The sequence below is a fragment of the Heterodontus francisci genome, unplaced genomic scaffold (genome assembly GCF_036365525.1).
Source record: "Heterodontus francisci isolate sHetFra1 unplaced genomic scaffold, sHetFra1.hap1 HAP1_SCAFFOLD_786, whole genome shotgun sequence".
Classification (NCBI taxonomy): Eukaryota; Metazoa; Chordata; class Chondrichthyes; order Heterodontiformes; family Heterodontidae; genus Heterodontus; species Heterodontus francisci.
The window spans coordinates 381869-408987 of NW_027142184.1; the positions used below are offsets into that span (position 1 = coordinate 381869).

Below are 27119 nucleotides of genomic sequence, written 5' to 3' on the forward strand. Positions count from 1 at the left end.
TCCCTTCACTGTGTTCACACTGACTCACACCTCTCCCTGCACTGTGTTCACACAGACTTACACCTCTCCCTGATGGCTGACCGTGATCACATTGACTCACACCTCTCCCTGCACCGTGTTCACATTGACTCACACCTCTCCCTTCACCGTGATCACACTGACTCACACCTCTCCCTTCACCGTGATCACACTGACTCACACCTCTCCCTTCACCGTCATCACACTGACTCACACCTCTCCCTTCACCGTGATCACACGGACTCACACCTCTCCCTTCACCGTGATCACACTGACTCACACCTCTCCCTTCACCGTGATCACACAGACTCACACCTCTCCCTGCACCGTGTTCACATTGACTCGCTCCTCTCCCTGCACCGTGATCACACTGACGCACACCACTCCCTTCACCGTGATCACAGAGACTCACACCTCTCCCTGCACCATGATCACACTGACTCGCTCCTCTCCCTGCACCGTGTTCACATTGACTCACACCTCTCCCTGCACCGTGATCACACTGACTCACACCTCCCCCTGCACTGTGTTCACACTGACTCTCACCTCTCCCTGCACCGTGTTCACACTGACTCACACCTCTCCCTTCACCGTCTTCACACTGACTCACACCTCTCCCTTCACCGTGATCACACTGACTCACACCTCTCCCTGCACTCTGTTCACACTGACTCACACCTCTCCCTGCACCGTGTTCACACGGACTCACACCTCTTCCTGCACCGAGATCACACTGACTCACACCTCTCCCTGCACCGTGTTAACACTGACTCACACCTCTCCCTGCACTGTGATCACACTGACTCACACCTCCCCCTTCACCGTGTTCACCCTGACTCACACCTCTCCCTTCACCGTGTTCACACGGACTCACACCTCTCCCTTCACCGTGTTCACATTGACTCACACCTCTCCCTGCACTGTGATCACACGGACTCACACCTCTCCCTGCACCGTTTTCACACTGACTCACACCTCTCCCTGCACCGTGTGCACACGGACTCACACCTCTTCCTGCACCATGTTCACACTGACTCACACCTCTCACTGCACTGTGATCACACTGACTCACACCTCCCCCTTCACCGTGTTCACCCTGACTCACACCTCTCCCTTCACCGTGTTCACACGGACTCACACCTCTCCCTTCACCGTGTTCACATTGACTCACACCTCTCCCTGCACTGTGATCACACGGACTCACACCTCTCCCTGCACCGTTTTCACACTGACTCACACCTCTCCCTGCACGGTGTTCACACTGACTCACACCTCTCCCTGCACTGTGATCACACGGACTCACACCTCTCCCTGCACCGTTTTCACACTGACTCACACCTCTCCCTGCACCGTGTTCACACTGACTCACACCTCTCCCTGCACCGTGTTCACACGGACTCACACCTCTTCCTGCACCGAGATCACACTGACTCACACCTCTCCCTTCACCGTGATCACACTGACTCACACCTCTCCCTGCACCGTATTCACACTGACTCGCACCTCTCCCTGCACTGTGATCACACTGACTCACACCTCCCCCTTCAACGTGTTCACCCTGACTCACACCTCTCCCTTCACCGTGTTCACACGGACTCACACCTCTCCCTTCACCGTGTTCACATTGACTCACACCTCTCCCTGCACTGTGATCACACGGACTCACACCTCTCCCTGCACCGTTTTCACACTGACTCACACCTCTCCCTTCACCATGATCACACTGACTCACACCTCTCCCTTCACCGTGTTCACACGCACTCACACCTCTCCCTGCACCGTGTTCACACTGACTCACACCTCTCCCTGTGCCGTGTTCACACAGACTTACACCTCTCCCTGCTCTGTGATCACACTGACTCGCACCTCTCTCTTCGTCGTGTTCACACTGACTCATATCTCTCCCTTCACCGTGTTCACACAGACTTACACCTCTCCCTGATGGCTGACCGTGATCACACGGACTCACACCTCTCCCTGCACCGTGTTCACACAGACTTACACCTCTCCCTTCACCGTGATCACACTGACTCACACCTCTCCCTTCACCGTGTTCACACTGACTCACACCTCTCCCTTCACTATGTTCACACTGACTCACACCTCTCCCTGCACTGTGTTCACACAGACTTACACCTCTCCCTGATGGCTGACCGTGATCACATTGACTCACACCTCTCCCTGCACTGTGATCACACTGTTTCACTCCTCCCCCTTCACCGTGTTCACACGGACTCACACCTCTAACTTCACCGTGTTCACACGGACTCACTCCTCTCCCTTCACCGTGTTAACATTGACTCTCACCTCTCCCTGCACTGTGATCACACGGACTCACACCTCTCCCTGCGCCGTGTTCACACTGACTCACACCTCTCCCTTCACCGTTTTCACACAGACTTACACCTCTCCCTGCACCGTGTTCACACTGACTCACACCTCTCCCTGCACCGTGTTCACACTGACTCACACCTCTCCCTGCACCGTGTTCACACAGACTTACACCTCTCCCTTCACCGTGATCACACTGACTCACACCTCTCCCTTCACCGTGTTCACACTGACTCACACCTCTCCCTTCACTGTGTTCACACTGACTTACACCTCTCCCTGATGGCTGACCGTGATCACACGGACTCACACCTCTCCCTGCACCGTGTTCACACAGACTTACACCTCTCCCTTCACCGTGATCACACTGACTCACACCTCTCCCTTCACCGTGTTCACACTGACTCACACCTCTCCCTTCACTGTGTTCACACTGACTCACACCTCTCCCTGCACTGTGTTCACACAGACTTACACCTCTCCCTGATGGCTGACCGTGATCACATTGACTCACACCTCTCCCTTCACCGTGATCACACTGACTCACACCTCTCCCTTCACCGTGATCACACTGACTCACACCTCTCCCTTCACCGTGATCACACTGACTCACACCTCTCCCTTCACCGTCATCACACTGACTCACACCTCTCCCTTCACCGTGATCACACTGACTCACACCTCTCCCTTCACCGTGTTCACACGCACTCACACCTCTCCCTGCACCGTGTTCACACTGACTCACACCTCTCCCTGTGCCGTGTTCACACAGACTTACACCTCTCCCTCCTCTGTGATCACACTGACTCACACCTCTCCCTTCGTCGTGTTCACACTGACTCATATCTCTCCCTTCACCGTGTTCACACAGACTTACACCTCTCCCTGCACCGTGTTCACACTGACTCACACCTCTCCCTGCACCGTGTTCACACTGACTCACACCTCTCCCTGCACCGTGTTCACACAGACTTACACCTCTCCCTTCACCGTGATCACACTGACTCACACCTCTCCCTTCACCGTGTTCACACTGACTTACACCTCTCCCTGATGGCTGACCGTGATCACACGGACTCACACCTCTCCCTGCACCGTGTTCACACAGACTTACACCTCTCCCTTCACCGTGATCACACTGACTCACACCTCTCCCTTCACCGTGTTCACACTGACTCACACCTCTCCCTTCACTGTGTTCACACTGACTTACACCTCTCCCTGATGGCTGACCGTGATCACACGGACTCACACCTCTCCCTGCACCGTGTTCACACAGACTTACACCTCTCCCTTCACCGTGATCACACTGACTCACACCTCTCCCTTCACCGTGTTCACACTGACTCACACCTCTCCCTTCACTGTGTTCACACTGACTCACACCTCTCCCTGCACTGTGTTCACACAGACTTACACCTCTCCCTGATGGCTGACCGTGATCACATTGACTCACACCTCTCCCTTCACCGTGATCACACTGACTCACACCTCTCCCTTCACCGTGATCACACTGACTCACACCTCTCCGTTCACCGTGATCACACTGACTCACACCTCTCCCTTCACCGTCATCACACTGACTCACACCTCTCCCTTCACCGTGATCACACGGACTCACACCTCTCCCTTCGCCGTGTTCACACAGACTCACACCTCTCCCTGCACCGTGTTCACATTGACTCGCTCCTCTCCCTGCACCGTGATCACACTGACTCACACCTCTCCCTTCACCGTGATCACACTGACTCACACCTCTCCCTGCACCGTGATCACACTGACTCACACCTCTCCCTGCACCGTGTTCACACTGACTCACACCTCCCCCTGCACTGTGATCACACGGACTCACACCTCTCCCTGCACCGTGTTCACACTGACTCTCACCACTCCCTGCTCCGTGTTCACATTGACTCACACCTCTCCCTGCACCGTGATCACACTGACTCACTCCTCCCCCTGCACCGTGATCACACTGACTCACACCTCTCCCTGCACCGTGTTCACACTGACTCTCACCTCTCCCTGCACTGTGTTCACACTGACTCACACCTCCCCCTGCACTGTGTTCACACTGACTCACACCTCTCCCTGCACCGTGTTCACACGGACTCACACCTCTCCCTGCACCATGATCACACTGACTCTCACCACTCCCTGCTCCGTGTTCACATTGACTCACACCTCTCCCTGCACCGTGATCACACTGACTCACACCTCCCCCTGCACTGTGTTCACACTGACTCTCACCTCTCCCTGCACTGTGTTCACACTGACTCACACCTCCCCCTGCACTGTGTTCACACTGACTCACACCTCTTCCTGCACCGAGATCACACTGACTCACACCTCTCCCTTCACCGTGATCACACGGACTCACACCTCTCCCTGCACCATGATCACACTGACTCACACCTCTCCCTGCACCATGTTCACACTGACTCACACCTCTCCCTTCACCGTGATCACACTGACTCACACCTCTCCCTGCACCGTGTTCACACTGACTCACACCTCTCCCTGCACCGTGTTCACACTGACTCACACCTCTCCCTTCACTGTGTTCACCCTGACTCACACCTCTCCCTTCACCATGTTCACACGGACTCACACCTCTCCCTGCACCGTGATCACACTGACTCACACCTCTCCCTTCACCGTGTTCACCCTGACTCACACCTCTCCCTTCACCATGTTCACACGGACTCACACCTCTCCCTTCACCGTGTTCACATTGACTCACACCTCTCCCTGCACTGTGATCACACGGACTCACACCTCTCCCTGATGGCTGACCGTGATCACACTGACTCACACCTCTCCCTGCACCGTGTTCACACGGACTCACACCTCTCCCTGCACCGTGTTCACACGGACTCACACCTCTCCCTGCACCGTGATCACACTGACTCACACCTCTCCCTGCACCGTGTTCACACGGACTCACACCTCTCCCTGCACCGTTTTCACACTGACTCACACCTCTCCCTGCACCGTGTTCACACGGACTCACACCTCTTCCTGCACCGTTATCACACTGACTCACACCTCTCCCTTCACCGTGATCACACTGACTCACACCTCTCCCTTCACCGTGTTCACACGGACTCACACCTCTCCCTGCACCGTGTTCACACTGACTCACACCTCTCCCTGCACCGTGTTCACACGGACTCACACCTCTCCCTTCACCGTTTTCACACGGACTCACACCTCTCCCTGCACCGTGTTCATACGGACTCACACCTCTTCCTGCACCGTGATCACATTGACTCACACCTCTCCCTTCACCGTGATCACACTGACTCACACCTCACCCTGCACCGTGTTCACATGGACTCACACCTCTCCCTGCACCGTGATCACACTGACTCACACCTCTCCCTGCACTGTGATCACACTGTCTCACACCTCCCCCTTCACCGTGTTCACACGGACTCACACCTCTCCCTGCACTGTGATCACACTGTCTCACACCTCCCCCTTCACCGTGTTCACATGGACTCACACCTCTCCCTGCACCGTGATCACACTGACTCACACCTCTCCCTGCACTGTGATCACACTGTCTCACACCTCCCCCTTCACCGTGTTCACACGGACTCACACCTCTAACTTCACCGTGTTCACACGGACTCACTCCTCTCCCTTCACCGTGTTAACATTGACTCTCACCTCTCCCTGCACTGTGATCACACGGACTCACACCTCTCCCTGCACCGTGTTCACACTGACTCACACTTCTCCCTGCACCGTGTTCACACGGGCTCACACCTCTCCCTGCACCGTTTTCACACGGACTCACACCTCCCCCTTCACCGTGATCACACGGACTCACACCTCTCCCTTCACCATGATCACACTGACTCACACCTCTCCCTTAACCGTGATCACACGGACTCACACCTCTCCCTTCACCGTGATCACACTGACTCACACCTCTCCCTTCACTGTGATCACACTGACGCACACCTCTCCCTGGACCGTGATCACACTGACTGACAACTCTCCCTTCACCGTGATCATACTGACTCACTCCTCTTCCTTCACCGTGTTCACACTGACTCACACCTCTCCCTGATGGCTGACCGTGTTCACACTGACTCACACCTCTCCCTTCACCGTGATCACACTGACTCACACCTCTCCCTGCACCGTGTTCACACTGACTCACACCTCTCCCTGATGGCTGACCGTGTTCACACTGACTCACACCTCTCCCTTCACCGTGTTCACACTGACTCACACCTCTCCCTTCACCGTGATCACACAGACTCACACCTCTCCCTTCACCGTGATCACACTGACTCACACCTCTCCCTGCACCATGTTCTCACTGACTCACACCTCTCCCTGCACCGTGTTCACATTGACTCACACCTCTCCCTGCACCCTTTTCACATTGGGTCACACCTCTCCCTGCACCGTGTTCACATTGACTCACACCTCTCCCTGCACCGTGATCACACTGACTCACACCTCTCCCTTCACCGTGATCACACTGACTCACACCTCTCCCTTCACCGTGATCACACTGACTCATACCTCTCCCTGCACCGTGTTCACACTGACTCACACCTCTCCCTGCACCATGTTCACACTGACTCACACCTCTCCCTGCACTGTGTTCACACTGACTCCCACCTCTCCCTGCACTGTGTTCACACTGACTCACACCTCCCCCTTCACCGTGTTCACACTGACTCACACCTCTAACTTCACCGTGTTCACACGGACTCACTCCTCTCCCTTCACCGTGTTCACATTGACTCTCACCTCTCCCTGCACTGTGATCACACGGACTCACACCTCTCCCTGCACTGTGTTCACACTGACTCACACCTCTCCCTGCACCGTGTTCACACGGAAGCACACCTCTCCCTGCACCGTTTTCACACTGCCTCACACCTCTCCCTGCACCGTGTTCCAATGGACTCACACCTCTTACTGCACCGTGATCACACTGACTCACACCTGTCCCTTCACCGTGATCACACTGACTCACACCTCTCCCTTCACCGTGTTCACACGCACTCACACCTCTCCCTGTGCCGTGTTCACACAGACTTACAGCTCTCCCTGCTCTGTGATCACACTGACTCACACCTCTCCCTTCGTCGTGTTCACACTGACTCATATCTCTCCCTTCACCGTGTTCACACAGACTTACACCTCTCCCTGATGGCTGACCGTGATCACACGGACTCACACCTCTCCCTGCACCGTGTTCACACTGACTCACACCTCTCCCTGCACCGTGTTCACACTGACTCACACCTCTCCCTGCACCGTGTTCACACTGACTCCCACCTCTCCCTGCACTGTGTTCACACTGACTCACACCTCTCCCTGCACCGTGTTCTCACGGATTCACACCTCTTCCTGCACCGTTATCACACTGACTCACACCTCTCCCTTCACCGTGATCACACTGACTCACACCTCTCCCTTCACCGTGTTCACACGGACTCACACCTCTCCCTGCACCGTGTTCACACTGACTCACACCTCTCCCTGCACCGTGTTCACACGGACTCACACCTCTCCCTTCACCGTTTTCACACGGACTCACACCTCTCCCTGCACCTTGTTCATACGGACTCACACCTCTCCCTTCACCGTGATCACACTGACTCACACCTCTCCCTTCACCGTGATCACACTGACTCACACCTCACCCTGCACCGTGTTCACACTGACTCACACCTCTCCCTGCACCGTGTTCACATGGACTCACACCTCTCCCTGCACCGTGATCACACTGACTCACACCTCTCCCTGCACTGTGATCACACTGTCTCACACCTCCCCCTTCACCGTGTTCACACGGACTCACACCTCTAACTTCACCGTGTTCACACGGACTCACTCCTCTCCCTTCACCGTGTTAACATTGACTCTCACCTCTCCCTGCACCGTGTTCACACTGACTCACACCTCTCCCTGCACCGTTTTCACACGGACTCACACCTCCCCCTTCACCGTGATCACACGGACTCACACCTCTCCCTTCACCATGATCACACTGACTCACACCTCTCCCTTAACCGTGATCACACGGACTCACACCTCTCCCTTCACCGTGATCATACTGACTCACACCTCTCCCTTCACCGTGATCACACTGACTGACACCTCTCCCTTCACTGTGATCACACTGACGCACACCTCTCCCTGGACCGTGATCACACTGACTGACAACTCTCCCTTCACCGTGATCACACTGACTCAGTCCTCTTCCTTCACCGTGTTCACACTGACTCACACCTCTCCCTTCACCGTGATCACACAGACTCACACCTCTCCCTTCACCGTGATCACACTGACTCACACCTCTCCCTGCACCATGTTCTCACAGACTCACACCTCTCCCTGCACCGTGTTCACATTGACTCACACCTCTCCCTGCACCCTTTTCACATTGGCTCACACCTCTCCCTGCACCGTGTTCACATTGACTCACACCACTCCCTGCACCGTGATCACACTGACTCACAGCTCTCCCTTCACCGTGTTCACATGGACTCACACCTCTCCCTTCACCGTGTTCACATTGACTCACACCTCTCCCTGCACCGTGTTCACATTGACTCACTCCTCTCCCTGCACCATTTTCACATTGACTCACACCTCTCCCTGCACCGTGATCACTCTGACTCACACCTCTCCCTGCACCATGTTCACACTGACTCACACCTCTCCCTGCACCGTGATCACACTGACTCACACCTCTCCCTGCTCCGTGTTCACACTGACTCACACCTCTCCCTGCACCGTGTTCACACTGACTCACACCTCTCCCTGCACCGTGTTCACACTGACTCCCACCTCTCCCTGCACTGTGTTCACACTGACTCACACCTCCCCCTTCACCGTGTTCACACTGACTCACACCTCTCACTTCACCGTGTTCACACGGACTCACTCCTCTCCCTTCACCGTGTTCACATTGACTCTCACCTCTCCCTGCACTGTGATCACACGGACGCACACCTCTCCCTGCACCGTTTTCACACTGACTCACACCTCTCCCTGCACCGTGTTCACATGGACTCACACCTCTTCCTGCACCGTGATCACACTGACTCACACCTGTCCCTTCACCGTAATCACACTGACTCACACCTCTCCCTTCACCGTGTTCACACGCACCCACACCTCTCCCTGCACCGTGTTCACACTGACTCACACCTCTCCCTGTGCCGTGTTCACACAGACTTACACCTCTCCCTGCTCTGTGATCACACTGACTCACACCTCTCCCTTCGTCGTGTTCACACTGACTCATATCTCTCCCTTCACCGTGTTCACACAGACTTACACCTCTCCCTGATGGCTGACCGTGATCACACGGACTCACACCTCTCCCTTTACCGTGATCACACTGACTCACACCTCTCCATTCACCGTGTTCACACTGACTCACACCTCTCCCTTCACTGTGTTCACACTGACTCACACCTCTCCCTGCACTGTGTTCACACAGACTTACACCTGTCCCTGATGGCTGACCGTGCTCACATTGACTCACACCTCTCCCTGCACCGTGTTCACATTGACTCACACCTCTCCCTGCACCATGTTCTCCCTGACTCACACCTCTCCCTGCACCGTGTTCACACTGACTCACACCTCTCCCTGCACCGTGTTCACACTGACTCACACCTCTCCCTGCACCGTGTTCACACTGACTCACACCTCTCCCTGCACCGTGTTCACACTGACTCACACCTCTCCCTGCACCGTGTTCACACTGACTCACACCTCTCCCTGCACCGTGTTCACACTGACTCACACCTCTCCCTGCACCGCGTTCACACTGACTCCCACCTCTCCCTGCACTGTGTTCACACTGACTCACACCTCCCCCTTCACCGTGTTCACACTGACTCACACCTCTAACTTCACCGTGTTCACACGGACTCACTCCTCTCCATTCACCGTGTTCACATTGACTCTCACCTCTCCCTGCACTGTGATCACACGGACTCACACCTCTCCCTGCACCGTGTTCACACGGACGCACACCTCTCCCTGCACCGTGTTCACACGGACGCACACCTCTCCCTGCACCGTTTTCACACTGACTCACACCTCTCCCTGCACCGTGTTCACATGGACTCACACCTCTTCCTGCACCGTGATCACACTGACTCACACCTGTCCCTTCACCGTGATCACACTGACTCACACCTCTCCCTTCACCGTGTTCACACGCACTCACACCTCTCCCTGCACCGTGTTCACACTGACTCACACCTCTCCCTGTGCTGTGTTCACACAGACTTACACCTCTCCCTGCTCTGTGATCACACTGACTCACACCTTTCCCTTCGTCGTGTTCACACTGACTCATATCTCTCCCTTCACCGTGTTCACACTGACTCATATCTCTCCCTTCACCGTGTTCACACGGACTCACACCTCTCCCTTCACCGTGATCACATGGACTCACACCTCTCCCTTCACCATGATCACACTGACTCACACCTCTCCCTTAACCGTGATCACACGGCTCACACCTCTCCCTTCACCATGATCACACTGACTCACACCTCTCCCTTAACCGTGATCACACGGACTCACACCTCTCCCTTCACTGTGATCACACTGACGCACACCTCTCCCTGGACCGTGATCACACTGACTGACAACTCTCCCTTCACCGTGATCACACTGACTCACTCCTCTTCCTTCACCGTGTTCACACTGACTCACACCTCTCCCTGATGGCTGACCGTGTTCACACTGACTCACACCTCTCCCTTCACCGTGATCACACAGACTCACACCTCTCCCTTCACTGTGATCACACTGACTCACACCTCTCCCTGCACCATGTTCTCCCTGACTCACACCTCTCCCTGCACCGTGTTCACATTGACTCACACCTCTCCCTGCACCCTTTTCACATTGGCTCACACCTCTCCCTGCACCGTGTTCACATTGACTCACACCACTCCCTGCACCGTGATCACACTGACTCACAGCTCTCCCTTCACCGTGTTCACATGGACTCACACCTCTCCCTTCACCGTGTTCACATTGACTCACACCTCTCCCTGCACCGTGTTCACATTGACTCACTCCTCTCCCTGCACCGTGATCACACTGACTCACACCTCTCCCTTCACCGTGATCACACTGACTCATACCTCTCCCTGCACCGTGATCACACTGACTCACACCTCTCCCTGCACCATGTTCACACTGACTCACACCTCTCCCTGCACCGTGTTCACACTGACTCACACCTCTCCCTTCACCGTGATCACACTGAGTCACACCTCTCCCTTCACCGTGATCACACTGACTCACACCTTTCCCTTCACCGTGTTCACACGGACTCACACCTCTCCCTGCACCGTGTTCACACTGACTCACACCTCTCCCTTCACCGTGTTCACACTGACTCCCACCTCTCCCTGCACCGTGTTCTCACTGACTCCCACCTCTCCTTGCACCGTGTTCACACTGACTCACACCTCTCCTTGCGCCGTGTTCATACTGACTCACACCTCTCCCTTCGCCGTGTTCACACTGACTCCCACCTCTCCCTGCACCGTGTTCACACTGACTCCCACCTCTCCTTGCACCGTGTTCACAGTGACTCACACCTCTCCTTGCGCCGTGTTCACACTGACTCACACCTCTCCTTGCGCTGTGTTCACACTGACTCATACCTGTCCCTGCACCGTGTTCACATTGACTCACACCTCCAGCTGCACCGTGTTCACACTGACTCACACCTCTCCCTGCACCGTGTTCACACTGACTCACACCTCTCCCTGCACCGTGTTCACCCTGACTCACATCTCTCCCTGCACCTTGTTCACACTGACTCACAACTCTCCTTGTGCTGTGTTCACACTGACTCACACCTCTCCTTGCGCTGTGTTCAGACTGACTCATACCTGTCCCTGCACCGTGTTCACACTGACTCCCACCTCTCCTTGCACCGTGTTCACACTGACTCACACCTCTCCTTGCGCCATGTTCACACTGACTCACACCTCTCCCTTCACCGTGTTCACACTGACTCCCACCTCTCCCTGTACCGTGTTCACACTGACTCACACCTCTCCCTTCACCGTGTTCACACAGACTCACACCTCTCCCTTCACCGTGTTCACTCTGACTCACACATCTCCTTGCGCCGTGTTCACACTGACTCGCACCTCTCCTTGCGCTGTGTTCACACTGACTCATACCTGTCCCTGCACCGTGTTCACACTGACTCCCCCCTCTCCTTGCACCGTGTTCACACCGACTCACACCTCTCCCTGCACCGTGTTCACATGGACTCACACCTCTTCCTGCACCGTGATCACACTGACTCACACCTGTCCCTTCACCGTAATCACACTGACTCACACCTCTCCCTTCACCGTGTTCACACGCACCCACACCTCTCCCTGCACCGTGTTCACACTGACTCACACCTCTCCCTGTGCCGTGTTCACACAGACTTACACCTCTCCCTGCTCTGTGATCACACTGACTCACACCTCTCCCTTCGTCGTGTTCACACTGACTCATATCTCTCCCTTCACCGTGTTCACACAGACTTACACCTCTCCCTGATGGCTGACCGTGATCACACGGACTCACACCTCTCCCTTTACCGTGATCACACTGACTCACACCTCTCCATTCACCGTGTTCACACTGACTCACACCTCTCCCTTCACTGTGTTCACACTGACTCACACCTCTCCCTGCACTGTGTTCACACAGACTTACACCTGTCCCTGATGGCTGACCGTGCTCACATTGACTCACACCTCTCCCTGCACCGTGTTCACATTGACTCACACCTCTCCCTGCACCATGTTCTCCTTGACTCACACCTCTCCCTGCACCGTGTTCACACTGACTCACACCTCTCCCTGCACCGTGTTCACACTGACTCACACCTCTCCCTGCACCGTGTTCACACTGACTCACACCTCTCCCTGCACCGTGTTCACACTGACTCACACCTCTCCCTGCACCGTGTTCACACTGACTCACACCTCTCCCTGCACCGCGTTCACACTGACTCCCACCTCTCCCTGCACTGTGTTCACACTGACTCACACCTCCCCCTTCACCGTGTTCACACTGACTCACACCTCTAACTTCACCGTGTTCACACGGACTCACTCCTCTCCATTCACCGTGTTCACATTGACTCTCACCTCTCCCTGCACTGTGATCACACGGACTCACACCTCTCCCTGCACCGTGTTCACACGGACGCACACCTCTCCCTGCACCGTGTTCACACGGACGCACACCTCTCCCTGCACCGTTTTCACACTGACTCACACCTCTCCCTGCACCGTGTTCACATGGACTCACACCTCTTCCTGCACCGTGATCACACTGACTCACACCTGTCCCTTCACCGTGATCACACTGACTCACACCTCTCCCTTCACCGTGTTCACACGCACTCACACCTCTCCCTGCACCGTGTTCACACTGACTCACACCTCTCCCTGTGCTGTGTTCACACAGACTTACACCTCTCCCTGCTCTGTGATCACACTGACTCACACCTTTCCCTTCGTCGTGTTCACACTGACTCATATCTCTCCCTTCACCGTGTTCACACTGACTCATATCTCTCCCTTCACCGTGTTCACACGGACTCACACCTCTCCCTTCACCGTGATCACATGGACTCACACCTCTCCCTTCACCATGATCACACTGACTCACACCTCTCCCTTAACCGTGATCACACGGCTCACACCTCTCCCTTCACCATGATCACACTGACTCACACCTCTCCCTTAACCGTGATCACACGGACTCACACCTCTCCCTTCACTGTGATCACACTGACGCACACCTCTCCCTGGACCGTGATCACACTGACTGACAACTCTCCCTTCACCGTGATCACACTGACTCACTCCTCTTCCTTCACCGTGTTCACACTGACTCACACCTCTCCCTGATGGCTGACCGTGTTCACACTGACTCACACCTCTCCCTTCACCGTGATCACACAGACTCACACCTCTCCCTTCACTGTGATCACACTGACTCACACCTCTCCCTGCACCATGTTCTCCCTGACTCACACCTCTCCCTGCACCGTGTTCACATTGACTCACACCTCTCCCTGCACCCTTTTCACATTGGCTCACACCTCTCCCTGCACCGTGTTCACATTGACTCACACCACTCCCTGCACCGTGATCACACTGACTCACAGCTCTCCCTTCACCGTGTTCACATGGACTCACACCTCTCCCTTCACCGTGTTCACATTGACTCACACCTCTCCCTGCACCGTGTTCACATTGACTCACTCCTCTCCCTGCACCGTGATCACACTGACTCACACCTCTCCCTTCACCGTGATCACACTGACTCATACCTCTCCCTGCACCGTGATCACACTGACTCACACCTCTCCCTGCACCATGTTCACACTGACTCACACCTCTCCCTGCACCGTGTTCACACTGACTCACACCTCTCCCTTCACCGTGATCACACTGAGTCACACCTCTCCCTTCACCGTGATCACACTGACTCACACCTTTCCCTTCACCGTGTTCACACGGACTCACACCTCTCCCTGCACCGTGTTCACACTGACTCACACCTCTCCCTTCACCGTGTTCACACTGACTCCCACCTCTCCCTGCACCGTGTTCTCACTGACTCCCACCTCTCCTTGCACCGTGTTCACACTGACTCACACCTCTCCTTGCGCCGTGTTCATACTGACTCACACCTCTCCCTTCGCCGTGTTCACACTGACTCCCACCTCTCCCTGCACCGTGTTCACACTGACTCCCACCTCTCCTTGCACCGTGTTCACAGTGACTCACACCTCTCCTTGCGCCGTGTTCACACTGACTCACACCTCTCCTTGCGCTGTGTTCACACTGACTCATACCTGTCCCTGCACCGTGTTCACATTGACTCACACCTCCAGCTGCACCGTGTTCACACTGACTCACACCTCTCCCTGCACCGTGTTCACACTGACTCACACCTCTCCCTGCACCGTGTTCACCCTGACTCACATCTCTCCCTGCACCTTGTTCACACTGACTCACAACTCTCCTTGTGCTGTGTTCACACTGACTCACACCTCTCCTTGCGCTGTGTTCAGACTGACTCATACCTGTCCCTGCACCGTGTTCACACTGACTCCCACCTCTCCTTGCACCGTGTTCACACTGACTCACACCTCTCCTTGCGCCATGTTCACACTGACTCACACCTCTCCCTTCACCGTGTTCACACTGACTCCCACCTCTCCCTGTACCGTGTTCACACTGACTCACACCTCTCCCTTCACCGTGTTCACACAGACTCACACCTCTCCCTTCACCGTGTTCACTCTGACTCACACATCTCCTTGCGCCGTGTTCACACTGACTCGCACCTCTCCTTGCGCTGTGTTCACACTGACTCATACCTGTCCCTGCACCGTGTTCACACTGACTCCCACCTCTCCTTGCACCGTGTTCACACCGACTCACACCTCTCCTTGCGCCGTGTTCACACTGACTCACACCTCTCCCTGCACCGTGTTCACACTGACTCACACCTCTCCCTGCACCGTGTTCACACTGACTCACACCTCTCCCTGCACCGTGTTCACTCTGACTCACACCTCTCCTTGCACCGTGTTCACACTGACTCACACCTCTCCTTGCACCGTGTTCACACTGACTCACACCTCTCCTTGCGCCGTGTTCACACTGACTCACACCTCTCCTTGCGCTGTGTTCACACTGACTCATACCTGTCCCTGCACCGTGTTCACATTGACTCACACCTCCAGCTGCACCGTGTTCACACTGACTCACACCTCTCCCTGCACCGTGTTCACACTGACTCACACCTCTCCCTGCACCGTGTTCACCCTGACTCACATCTCTCCCTGTACCTTGTTCACACTGACTCACACCTCTCCTTGTGCTGTGTTCACACTGACTTACACCTCTCCTTGCGCTGTGTTCAGACTGACTCATACCTGTCCCTGCACCGTGTTCACACTGACTCCCACCTCTCCTTGCACCGTGTTCACACTGACTCACACCTCTCCTTGCGCCATGTTCACACTGACTCACACCTCTCCCTTCACCGTGTTCACACTGACTCCCACCTCTCCCTGTACCGTGTTCACACTGACTCACACCTCTCCCTTCTCCGTGTTCACACAGACTCACACCTCTCCCTTCACCGTGTTCACTCTGACTCACACATCTCCTTGCGCCGTGTTCACACTGACTCGCACCTCTCCTTGCGCTGTGTTCACACTGACTCATACCTGTCCCTGCACCGTGTTCACACTGACTCCCACCTCTCCTTGCACCGTGTTCACACCGACTCACACCTCTCCTTGCGCCGTGTTCACACTGACTCACACCTCTCCCTGCACCGTGTTCACACTGACTCACACCTCTCCCTGCACCGTGTTCACACTGACTCACACCTCTCCCTGCACCGTGTTCACACTGACTCACACCTCTCCTTGCACCGTGTTCACACTGACTCACACCTCTCCTTGCGCCGTGTTCACACTGACTCACACCTCTCCTTGCGCCGTGTTCACACTGACTCACACCTCTCCTTGCGCTGTGTTCACTCTGACTCACACCTCTCCTTGCGCTGTGTTCACACTGACTCATACCTGTCCCTGCACCGTGTTCACACTGACTCCCACCTCTCCTTGCACCGTGTTCACACCGACTCACACCTCTCCTTGCGCCGTGTTCACACTGACTCACACCTCTACCTGCACCGTGTTCACACTGACTCACACCTCTCCCTGCACCGTGTTCACACTGACTCACACCTCTCCCTGCACCGTCTTCACACTGACTCACACCTCTCCCTGCACCGTGATCACACTGACTCACACCTCTCCCTTTACCGTATTCACACTGACTCACAACTCTCCCTGCACCGTCTTCACACTGACTCACACCTCTCCTTGCGCTGTGTTCACACTGACTCACGCCTCTCCTTGCGCTGTGTTCACACTGACTCACACCTCTCCTTGCGCCATGTTCACACGGACTCTCACCTCTCCCTTCACCGTGATCACACTGACTCACAACTCTCCCTGCACCGTGTTCACACTGACTCACACCTCTCCCTTCACAGTGTTCACACTGACTTACACCTCTCCCTTCACCGTGATCACACTGACTCATACCTCTCCCTTCACCGTGATCACACGGACTCACACCTCTCCCTTCACCGTGGTCACACTGATTCACATCTCTCCCTGCACCGTGATCCCACGGACTCACACCTCTCCCTGCAACGTGTTCACTCTGACTCCCACGTCTCCCTGTACCGTGTTCACACTGACTCACACCTCTCCCTTCACCGTGTTCTCACTGACTCCCACCTCTCCTTGCACCGTGTTCACACTGACTCACACCTCTCCCTGCACCGTGTTCACACTGACTCACACCTCTCCCTGCACACAGACCGTGATCACACTGACTCGCACCTCTCCCTGCACCGTGTTCACATTGACTCCCGCCTCTCCCTGCACCGTGTTCACACTGACTCACACCTCTCCCTTCACCATGTTCACACGGACTCTCACCTCTCCCTTCACAGTGTTCACACTGACTCACACCTCTCCCTTCACCGTGTTCGCACTGACTCACATCTGTCCCTGCACCGTGTTCACACTGACTCACATCTGTCCCTGCACCGTGTTCACACTGACTCACACCTCTCCCTGCACCGTGTTCACACTGACTCACACCTCTCCCTGCACACAGACCGTGACCACACTGACTCGCACCTCTCCCTTCACCATGTTCACACGGACTCTCACCTCTCCCTTCACTGTGTTCACACTGACTCACACCTCTCCCTTCACAGTGTTCACACTGACTCACACCTCTCCCTTCACCGTGATCACACTGACTCACACCTCTCCCTTCACCGTGATCACACGGACTCACACCTCTCCCTTCACCGTGGTCACACTGATTCACATCTCTCCCTGCACCGTGATCCCACGGACTCACACCTCTCCCTGCAACGTGTTCACACTGACTCCCACGTCTCCCTGTACCGTGTTCACACTGACTCCCACCTCTCCCTGCACCGTGTTCTCACTGACTCCCACCTCTCCTTGCACCGTGTTCACACTGACTCACACCTCTCCCTTCGCCGTGTTCACACTGACTCCCACCTCTCCTTGCACCGTGTTCACACTGACTCACACCTCTCCTTGCGCCATGTTCACACGGACTCTCACCTCTCCCTTCACCGTGATCACACTGACTCACAACTCTCCCTGCACCGTGTTCACACTGACTCACACCTCTCCCTTCACAGTGTTCACACTGACTTACACCTCTCCCTTCACCGTGATCACACTGACTCATACCTCTCCCTTCACCGTGATCACACGGACTCACACCTCTCCCTTCACCGTGGTCACACTGATTCACATCTCTCCCTGCACCGTGATCCCACGGACTCACACCTCTCCCTGCAACGTGTTCACTCTGACTCCCACGTCTCCCTGTACCGTGTTCACACTGACTCACACCTCTCCCTTCACCGTGTTCTCACTGACTCCCACCTCTCCTTGCACCGTGTTCACACTGACTCACACCTCTCCCTGCACCGTGTTCACACTGACTCACACCTCTCCCTGCACACAGACCGTGATCACACTGACTCGCACCTCTCCCTGCTCTGTGTGCACACTGACTCACACCTCTCCCTGCACCGTGTTCACATTGACTCCCGCCTCTCCCTGCACCGTGTTCACACTGACTCACACCTCTCCCTTCACCATGTTCACACGGACTCTCACCTCTCCCTTCACAGTGTTCACACTGACTCACACCTCTCCCTTCACCGTGTTCGCACTGACTCACATCTGTCCCTGCACCGTGTTCACACTGACTCACATCTGTCCCTGCACCGTGTTCACACTGACTCACACCTCTCCCTGCACCGTGTTCACACTGACTCACACCTCTCCCTGCACACAGACCGTGACCACACTGACTCGCACCTCTCCCTTCACCATGTTCACACGGACTCTCACCTCTCCCTTCACTGTGTTCACACTGACTCACACCTCTCCCTTCACAGTGTTCACACTGACTCACACCTCTCCCTTCACCGTGATCACACTGACTCACACCTCTCCCTTCACCGTGATCACACGGACTCACACCTCTCCCTTCACCGTGGTCACACTGATTCACATCTCTCCCTGCACCGTGATCCCACGGACTCACACCTCTCCCTGCAACGTGTTCACACTGACTCCCACGTCTCCCTGTACCGTGTTCACACTGACTCCCACCTCTCCCTGCACCGTGTTCTCACTGACTCCCACCTCTCCTTGCACCGTGTTCACACTGACTCACACCTCTCCCTTCGCCGTGTTCACACTGACTCCCACCTCTCCTTGCACCGTGTTCACACTGACTCCCACCTCTCCTTGCACCGTGTTCACACTGACTCCCACCTCTCCTTGCACCGTGTTCACACTGACCCCCACCTCTCCTTGCACCTTGTTCACACTGACTCCCACCTCTCCTTGCGCTGTGTTCACACTGACTCACACCTCTCCTTGCGTCTTGTTCACACTGACTCACACCTCTCCTTGCGCTGTGTTCACACTGACTCATACCTGTCCCTGCACCGTGTTCACATTGACTCACACCTCTACCTGCACCGTGTTCACACTGACTCACACCTCTCCCTGCACCGTGTTCACACTGACTCACACCTCTCCCTGCACCGTGTTCACCCTGACTCACATCTCTCCCTGCACCTTGTTCACACTGACTCACACCTCTCCTTGCGCTGTGTTCAGACTGACTCATATCTGTCCCTGCACCGTGTTCACACTGACTCCCACCTCTCCTTGCACCGTGTTCACACTGACTCACACCTCTCCTTGCGCCATGTTCACACTGACTCACACCTCTCCCTTCACCTTGTTCACACTGACTCACACCTCTCCTTGCGCTGTGTTCAGACTGACTCATATCTGTCCCTGCACCGTGTTCACACTGACTCCCACCTCTCCTTGCACCGTGTTCACACTGACTCACACCTCTCCTTGCACCGTGTTCACACTGACTCACACCTCTCCTTGCGCCATGTTCACACTGACTCACACCTCTCCCTGCACCGTGTTCACATTGACTCCCGCCTCTCCCTGCACCGTGTTCACACTGACTCACACCTCTCCCTTCACCATGTTCACACTGACTCACACCTTTCCCTTCACCGTGTTCACACTGACTCCCACCTCTCCCTGTACCGTGTTCACACTGACTCACACCTCTCCCTGCACACAGACCGTGATCACACTGACTCACACCTCTCCCTGCTCTGTGTGCACACTGACTCACACCTCTCCCTGCACCGTGTTCACATTGACTCCCGCCTCTCCCTGCACCGTGTTCACACTGACTCACACCTCTCCCTTCACCGTGATCACACTGACTCACACCTCTCCCTGCAGCGTGTTCACACGGACTCACACCTCTCCCTTCACCGTGATCACACGGACTCACACCTCTCCCTTCACCGTGGTCACACTGATCCACATCTCTCAATGCACCGTGATCACACTGACTCACACCTCTCCCTTCACCGTGTTCACACTGACTCACAACTCTCCCTTCACAGTTATCACACTGACTCACACCACTCCCTGCAACGTGTTCACACTGACTCCCACGTCTCCCTGTACCGTGTTCACACTGACTCACACCTCTCCCTTCACCGTGTTCGCACTGACTCCCACCTCTCCTTGCACCGTGTTCACACTGACTCACAACTCTCCCTTCACCGTTATCACACTGACTCACACCACTCCCTGCAACGTGTTCACACTGACTCCCACGTCTCCCTGCACCGTGTTCACACTGACTCCCACCTCTCCTTGCACCGTGTTCACACTGACTCCCACCTCTCCTTGCACCGTGTTCACACTGACTCCCACCTCTCCTTGCACCGTGTTCACACTGACTCCCACCTCTCCTTGCACCGTGTTCACACTGACTGACACCTCTCCTTGCTCCGTGTTCACACTGACTCACAGCTCTCCTTCACCGTGTTCACACTGACTCCCACCTCTCCCTGCACCGTGTTCACCTGACTCCCACCTCTCCTTACACCGTGTTCACACTGACTCACACCTCTACTTGCGCCGTTGTCACACTGACTCACACCTCTCCTTGCGCCTTGGTCACACTGACTCACACCTCTCCTTGCGCCGTGTTCACACTGACTCCCACCTCTCCCTGCACCGTGTTCACCTGACTCCCACCTCTCCTTACACCGTGTTCACCTGACTCCCACCTCTCCTTACACCGTGTTCACACTGACTCACACCTCTCCTTGCGCCGTGTTCACACTGACTCATACCTGTCCCTGCACCGTGTTCACATTGACTCACACCTCTACCTGCACCGTGTTCACACTGACTCACACCTCTCCCTGCACCGTGTTCACACTGACTCACACCTCTCCCTGCACCGTGTTCACCCTGACTCACACCTCTCCCTGCACCGTGTTCACCCTGACTCACATCTCTCCCTGCACCGTGTTCACACTGACTCCCACCTCTCCCTGCACCGTGTTCACACTGACTCACACCTGTCCCTTTACCGTGTTCACACAGACTCACACCTCTCCCTTCACCGTGTTCACACTGACTCCCACCTCTCCTTGCACCGTGTTCACACTGACTCACACCTCTCCTTGCGCCGTGTTCACACTGACTCACACCTCTCCTTGCGCCGTGTTCACACTGACTCACACCTCTCCTTGCGCGGTGTTCACACTGACTCACACCTCTCCCTGCACCGTGTTCACACTGACTCACACCTCTCCCTGCACCGTGTTCACACTGACTCGCACCTCTCCCTGCACCTTGTTCACACTGACTCACACCTCTCCTTGCGCTGTGTTCAGACTGACTCATACCTGTCCCTGCACCGTGTTTACACTGACTCACATCTCTCCCTGCACCTTGTTCACACTGACTCACACCTCTCGTTGCGCTGTGTTCAGACTGACTCACACCTCTCGCTGCACCGTGTTCACACTGACTCACACCTCTCCCTGCACATTGTTCACACTGACTCACACCTCTCCCTGCACCGTGTTCACACTGACTCACACCTCTCCCTGCACATTGTTCACACTGACTCACACCTCTCCCTGCACCGTGTTCACACTGACTCTCACCTCTCCCTGCACATTGTTCACACTGACTCACACCTCTCCCTGCACTGTGTTCACACTGACTCACACCTCTCCCTGCACATTGTTCACACTGACTCACACCTCTCCCTGCACCGTGTTCACACTGACTCACACCTCTCCCTGCACCGTGTTCACACTGACTCACACCTCTCCCTGCACATTGTTCACACTGACTCACACCTCTCCTTGCACCGTGATCACACTGACTCACATCTCTCCCTGCACCGTGTTCACACTGACTCACACCTCTCCCTGCACATTGTTCACACTGACTCACACCTCTCCTTGCACCGTGATCACACTGACTCACACCTCTCCCTGCACCGTGTTCACACTGACTCACACCTCTCCCTGCACATTGTTCACACTGACTCACACCTCTCCTTGCACCGTGATCACACTGACTCACATCTCTCCCTGCACCGTGTTCACACTGACTCACACCTCTCCCTGCACATTGTTCACACTGACTCACACCTCTCCTTGCACCGTGATCACACTGACTCACACCTCTCCCTGCACCGTGTTCACACTGACTCACACCTCTCCCTGCACATTGTTCACACTGACTCACACCTCTCCTTGCGCTGTGTTCAGACTGACTCACACCTCTCCCTGCACCGTGTTCACACTGACTCACACCTCTCCCTGCACATTGTTCACACTGACTCACACCTCTCGTTGCGCTGTGTTCACACTGACTGACACCTCTCCTTGCGCTGTGTTGACACTGACTCACACCTCTCGTTGCGCTGTGTTCACACTGATTCACACCTCTCCGTTTCTCCAGATCCCTGGACCATGGCATTTAGCAGAAACTCCAATCGGAAATATTTCTACAATACTCGATCGAAGGATTCGACCTATGACTTGCCCCCAGATTCCATCACTCCGTTTCAGTGAGTAGCTGATCAACTGACAACGGCTCTCCCCATCTGGGCCTCGCTCTGACTTGAGCTGCCTGTGAGGAAGGCGGGTGTGTAGTGGGTTCATTGAACGGAGTGTTGGGAGAGACTGGAGGGAAGAAGGTTGAAGTTGGAAGTGGAGCAGCAGGGTCTAAGGTGCCCGGGGCGGTTGGGATGGGAGCGTGCTTGTGGGTGGGGTTGGCGACGGGCAGGGGAGGAGGCGCCGGCGGCTGATGGCACGAGTAGGTGAGTGGGTGTGAGCTGGTGGGGTGTGGAAGGCGTGTCGGAGGGGGAGCAGGAGGGGCTGTGGGGACGTGGTCGGGGGCGGTGTAGGCGGGGTGGGAGGGGGTGTAGGAGGGGCTATGGGGGCATGGGCGGTGTAGGGGGGTGGGATGGGGAGCGGAAGGGGGTGCTGGCGGGTATGTGGAATGGAGGGGGTGCGGTGGTGAGGGGGTGTGGGCTGGAGGGGAGGGTGCGGGGGGGTTGGGGCACGGGGTGCAGGGGGTGGGTGTGCGTGTGGGGGAGGGGGGAGAGGGCGGGTGTGTGGGCTGGGTGGGGTGCGGGGGAGAGGATGGGGGAGGGGGCGAGCAGTGGGCGGGGGAGGGGGCGAGCTGTTGGTGTCTGGTGGGTTGAGACGGGCGGGTTGGTGTCTGGCGGGGGGGGGAGACGGGCAGCTTGGTGTCTGGCGGGGGTGTGACGGGCGGATTGGTGTCTGCCGGTGGGGAGACGGGCGGGTTGGTGTCTGGCGGGGGTGAGACGGGCGGGTTGGTGTCTGGCGGGGGAGACGGGCGGGTTGGTGTCTGGCGGGGGAGACGGGCGGGTTGGTGTCTGGCGGGGGAGACGGGCGGGTTGGCGTCTGGCGGGTGAGACGGGCGGGTTGGTGTCTGGCGGGCGGAGACGGGCGGGTTGGTGTCCGGCGGGGGGAGACGAGCGGGTTGGCGTCTGGCGTGGTGAGACGGGCGGGTTGGCGTCTGGCGGGGGTGAGACGGGCGGGTTGGCGTCTGGCGGGGTGAGACGGGCGGGCTGGCGTCTGGCGGGGGGAGACGGGCGGACTGGCGTCTGGCGGGGGGAGACGGGCGGGCTGGCGTCTGGCGGGGGGAGACGGGCGGGTTGGCGTCTGGCGGGGGGAGACGGGCGGGTTGGCGTCTGGCGGGGGGAGACGGGCGGGTTGCCGTCTGGCGGGGGGAGAAGGCCGGGTTGGCGTCTGGCGGGGGGAGACGGGCGGGTTGGAGTCTGGCGGGGGGAGACGGGCGGGTTGGCGTCTGGCGGGGGGAGACGGGCGGGTTGGCGTCTGGCGGGGTGAGACGGGCGGGTTGGCGTCTGGCGGGGTGAGACGGGCGGGTTGGTGTCTGGCGGGGGGGTGAGACGGGCGGGTTGGCGTCTGGCCGGGTGAGACGGACGGTTTGGCGTCTGGCGGGGTGAGACGGGCGAGTTGGCGTCTGGCGGGGTGAGACGGACGGGTTGGCGTCTGGCGGGGTGAGACGGGCGAGTTGGCGTCTGGCGGGGGTGAGACGGGCGGGCTGGTGTCCGGCAGGGTGAGACGGGCGGGCTGGTGTCTGGCGGGGTGAGACGGGCGAGTTGGTGTCTGGCGGGGTGAGACGGGCGAGTTGGTGTCCGGCGGGGGGAGACGGGCGGGTTGGTGTCCGGCGGGGTGAGACGGGCGTGTTGGTGTCTGGCGGGGTGAGACGGGCGAGTTGGTGTCTGGCGGGGTGAGACGGGCGAGTTGGTGTCTGGCGGGGTGAGACGGGCGGGTTGGTGTCTGGCGGGGGGAGACGGGCGGGTTGGTGTCTGGCGGGGTGAGACGGGCGAGTTGGTGTCTGGCGGGGGGAGACGGGCGGGTTGGTGTCTGGCGGGGGGAGACGGGCGGGTTGGTGTCTGGCGGGGGGAGACGGGCGGGTTGGTGTCTGGCGGGGGGAGACGGGCGGGTTGGTGTCTGGCGGGGGGAGACGGGCGGGTTGGTGTCTGGCGGGGGGAGATGGGTGTGTTAGCGTTAATTGTCTCTCTTGTGTGCAGCGTGTGTCACTTTGAGCGTCTGTTCTGGCCCTGGGAAGATGGTGTCCTTGTCCATGACTCTCAAACACGACGTAATGCTGAGAAACTCTCGAAGGAGGAAGTCCTGAACTTTATCCAGGATCATTACCAGCCCTAGTCAGAGGGTGCTCTTCAAATGGGACACATTGAGGTTCAAACCTCTGCTCTTACACCCAGACTGAGAGAGGGGGGGAGCTTTGTCCCAGACTGAGAGAGGGGGGGAGCTTTGTCCCAGACTGAGAGAGGGGGGGAGCTTTGTCCCAGACTGAGAGAGGGGGGGGAGCTTTGTCCCAGACTGAGAGAGAGGGGGAGCGTTGTCCCAGTCTGAGAGAGGGGGGGAGCGTTGTCCCAGTCTGAGAGAGGGGGGGAGCGTTGTCCCAGTCTGAGAGAGGGGGGGAGCGTTGTCCCAGTCTGAGAGAGGGGGGGAGCGTTGTCCCAGTCTGAGAGAGGGGGGGAGCGTTGTCCCAGTCTGAGAGAGGGGGGGAGCGTTGTCCCAGTCTGAGAGAGAGAGGGAGAGCGTTGTCCCAGACTGAGAGAGAGGGAGAGAGAGCGTTGTCCCAGACTGAGAGAGAGGGGGAGAGCGTTGTCCCAGACTGAGAGAGAGGGAGAGAGAGCGTTGTCCCAGACTGAGAGAGAGGGAGAGAGAGTGTTGTCCCAGTCTGAGAGAGAGGGAGAGAGCGTTGTCCCAGTCTGAGAGAGAGGGGGAGAGAGCGTTGTCCCAGACTGAGAGAGAGGGGGAGAGCGTTGTCCCAGACTGAGAGAGAGGGGGAGAGAGCGTTGTCCCAGACTGAGAGAGAGGGGGAGAGCGTTGTCCCAGTCTGAGAGAGAGGGAGAGAGCGTTGTCCCAGACTGAGAGAGAGGGGGAGAGAGCGTTGTCCCAGACTGAGAGAGAGGGGGAGAGCGTTGTCCCAGTCTGAGAGAGAGGGAGAGAGCGTTGTCCCAGTCTGAGAGAGAGGGAGAGAGAGTGTTGTCCCAGACTGAGAGAGAGGGAGAGAGCGTTGTCCCAGACTGAGAGAGAGGGAGAGAGAGTGTTGTCCCAGTCTGAGAGAGAGGGGGAGAGAGTGTTGTCCCAGACTGAGAGAGAGGGAGAGAGCGTTGTCCCAGACTGAGAGAGAGGGAGAGAGAGTGTTGTCCCAGACTGAGAGAGAGGGAGAGAGCGTTGTCCCAGACTGAGAGAGAGGGAGAGAGAGTGTTGTCCCAGTCTGAGAGAGAGGGGGAGAGCGTTGTCCCAGACTGAGAGAGAGGGAGAGAGAGTGTTGTCCCAGTCTGAGAGAGAGGGAGAGAGCGTTGTCCCAGTCTGAGAGAGAGGGGGAGAGAGCGTTGTCCCAGACTGAGAGAGAGGGAGAGAGCGTTGTCCCAGACTGAGAGAGAGGGGGAGAGCGTTGTCCCAGACTGAGAGAGAGGGAGAGAGAGTGTTGTCCCAGTCTGAGAGAGAGGGGGAGAGCGTTGTCCCAGACTGAGAGAGAGGGAGAGAGAGTGTTGTCCCAGACTGAGAGAGAGGGGGAGAGCGTTGTCCCAGTCTGAGAGAGAGGGGGAGAGAGCGTTGTCCCAGACTGAGAGAGAGGGAGAGAGCGTTGTCCCAGACTGAGAGAGAGG

The 27119-nt window shown here is 56.9% G+C and overlaps 1 protein-coding gene across 2 annotated transcripts in view; it reads left to right on the forward strand.

Moving 5' to 3' along the window:
• Window positions 1-25739, forward strand: part of cmtr1 (cap methyltransferase 1) — a 224636-nt gene extending 198897 nt beyond the window's left edge. For both annotated transcript variants that reach the window (XM_068028382.1, XM_068028383.1), the window contains 2 exons: window positions 23378-23486; window positions 25506-25739. In XM_068028382.1, the coding sequence (XP_067884483.1) occupies window positions 23378-23486; window positions 25506-25641 (245 nt within the window). In that variant the 3' untranslated portion in view covers window positions 25642-25739. The remainder of the gene's footprint in view (window positions 1-23377; window positions 23487-25505) is intronic.
• The last annotated feature ends 1380 nt before the right edge of the window (window positions 25740-27119 follow it).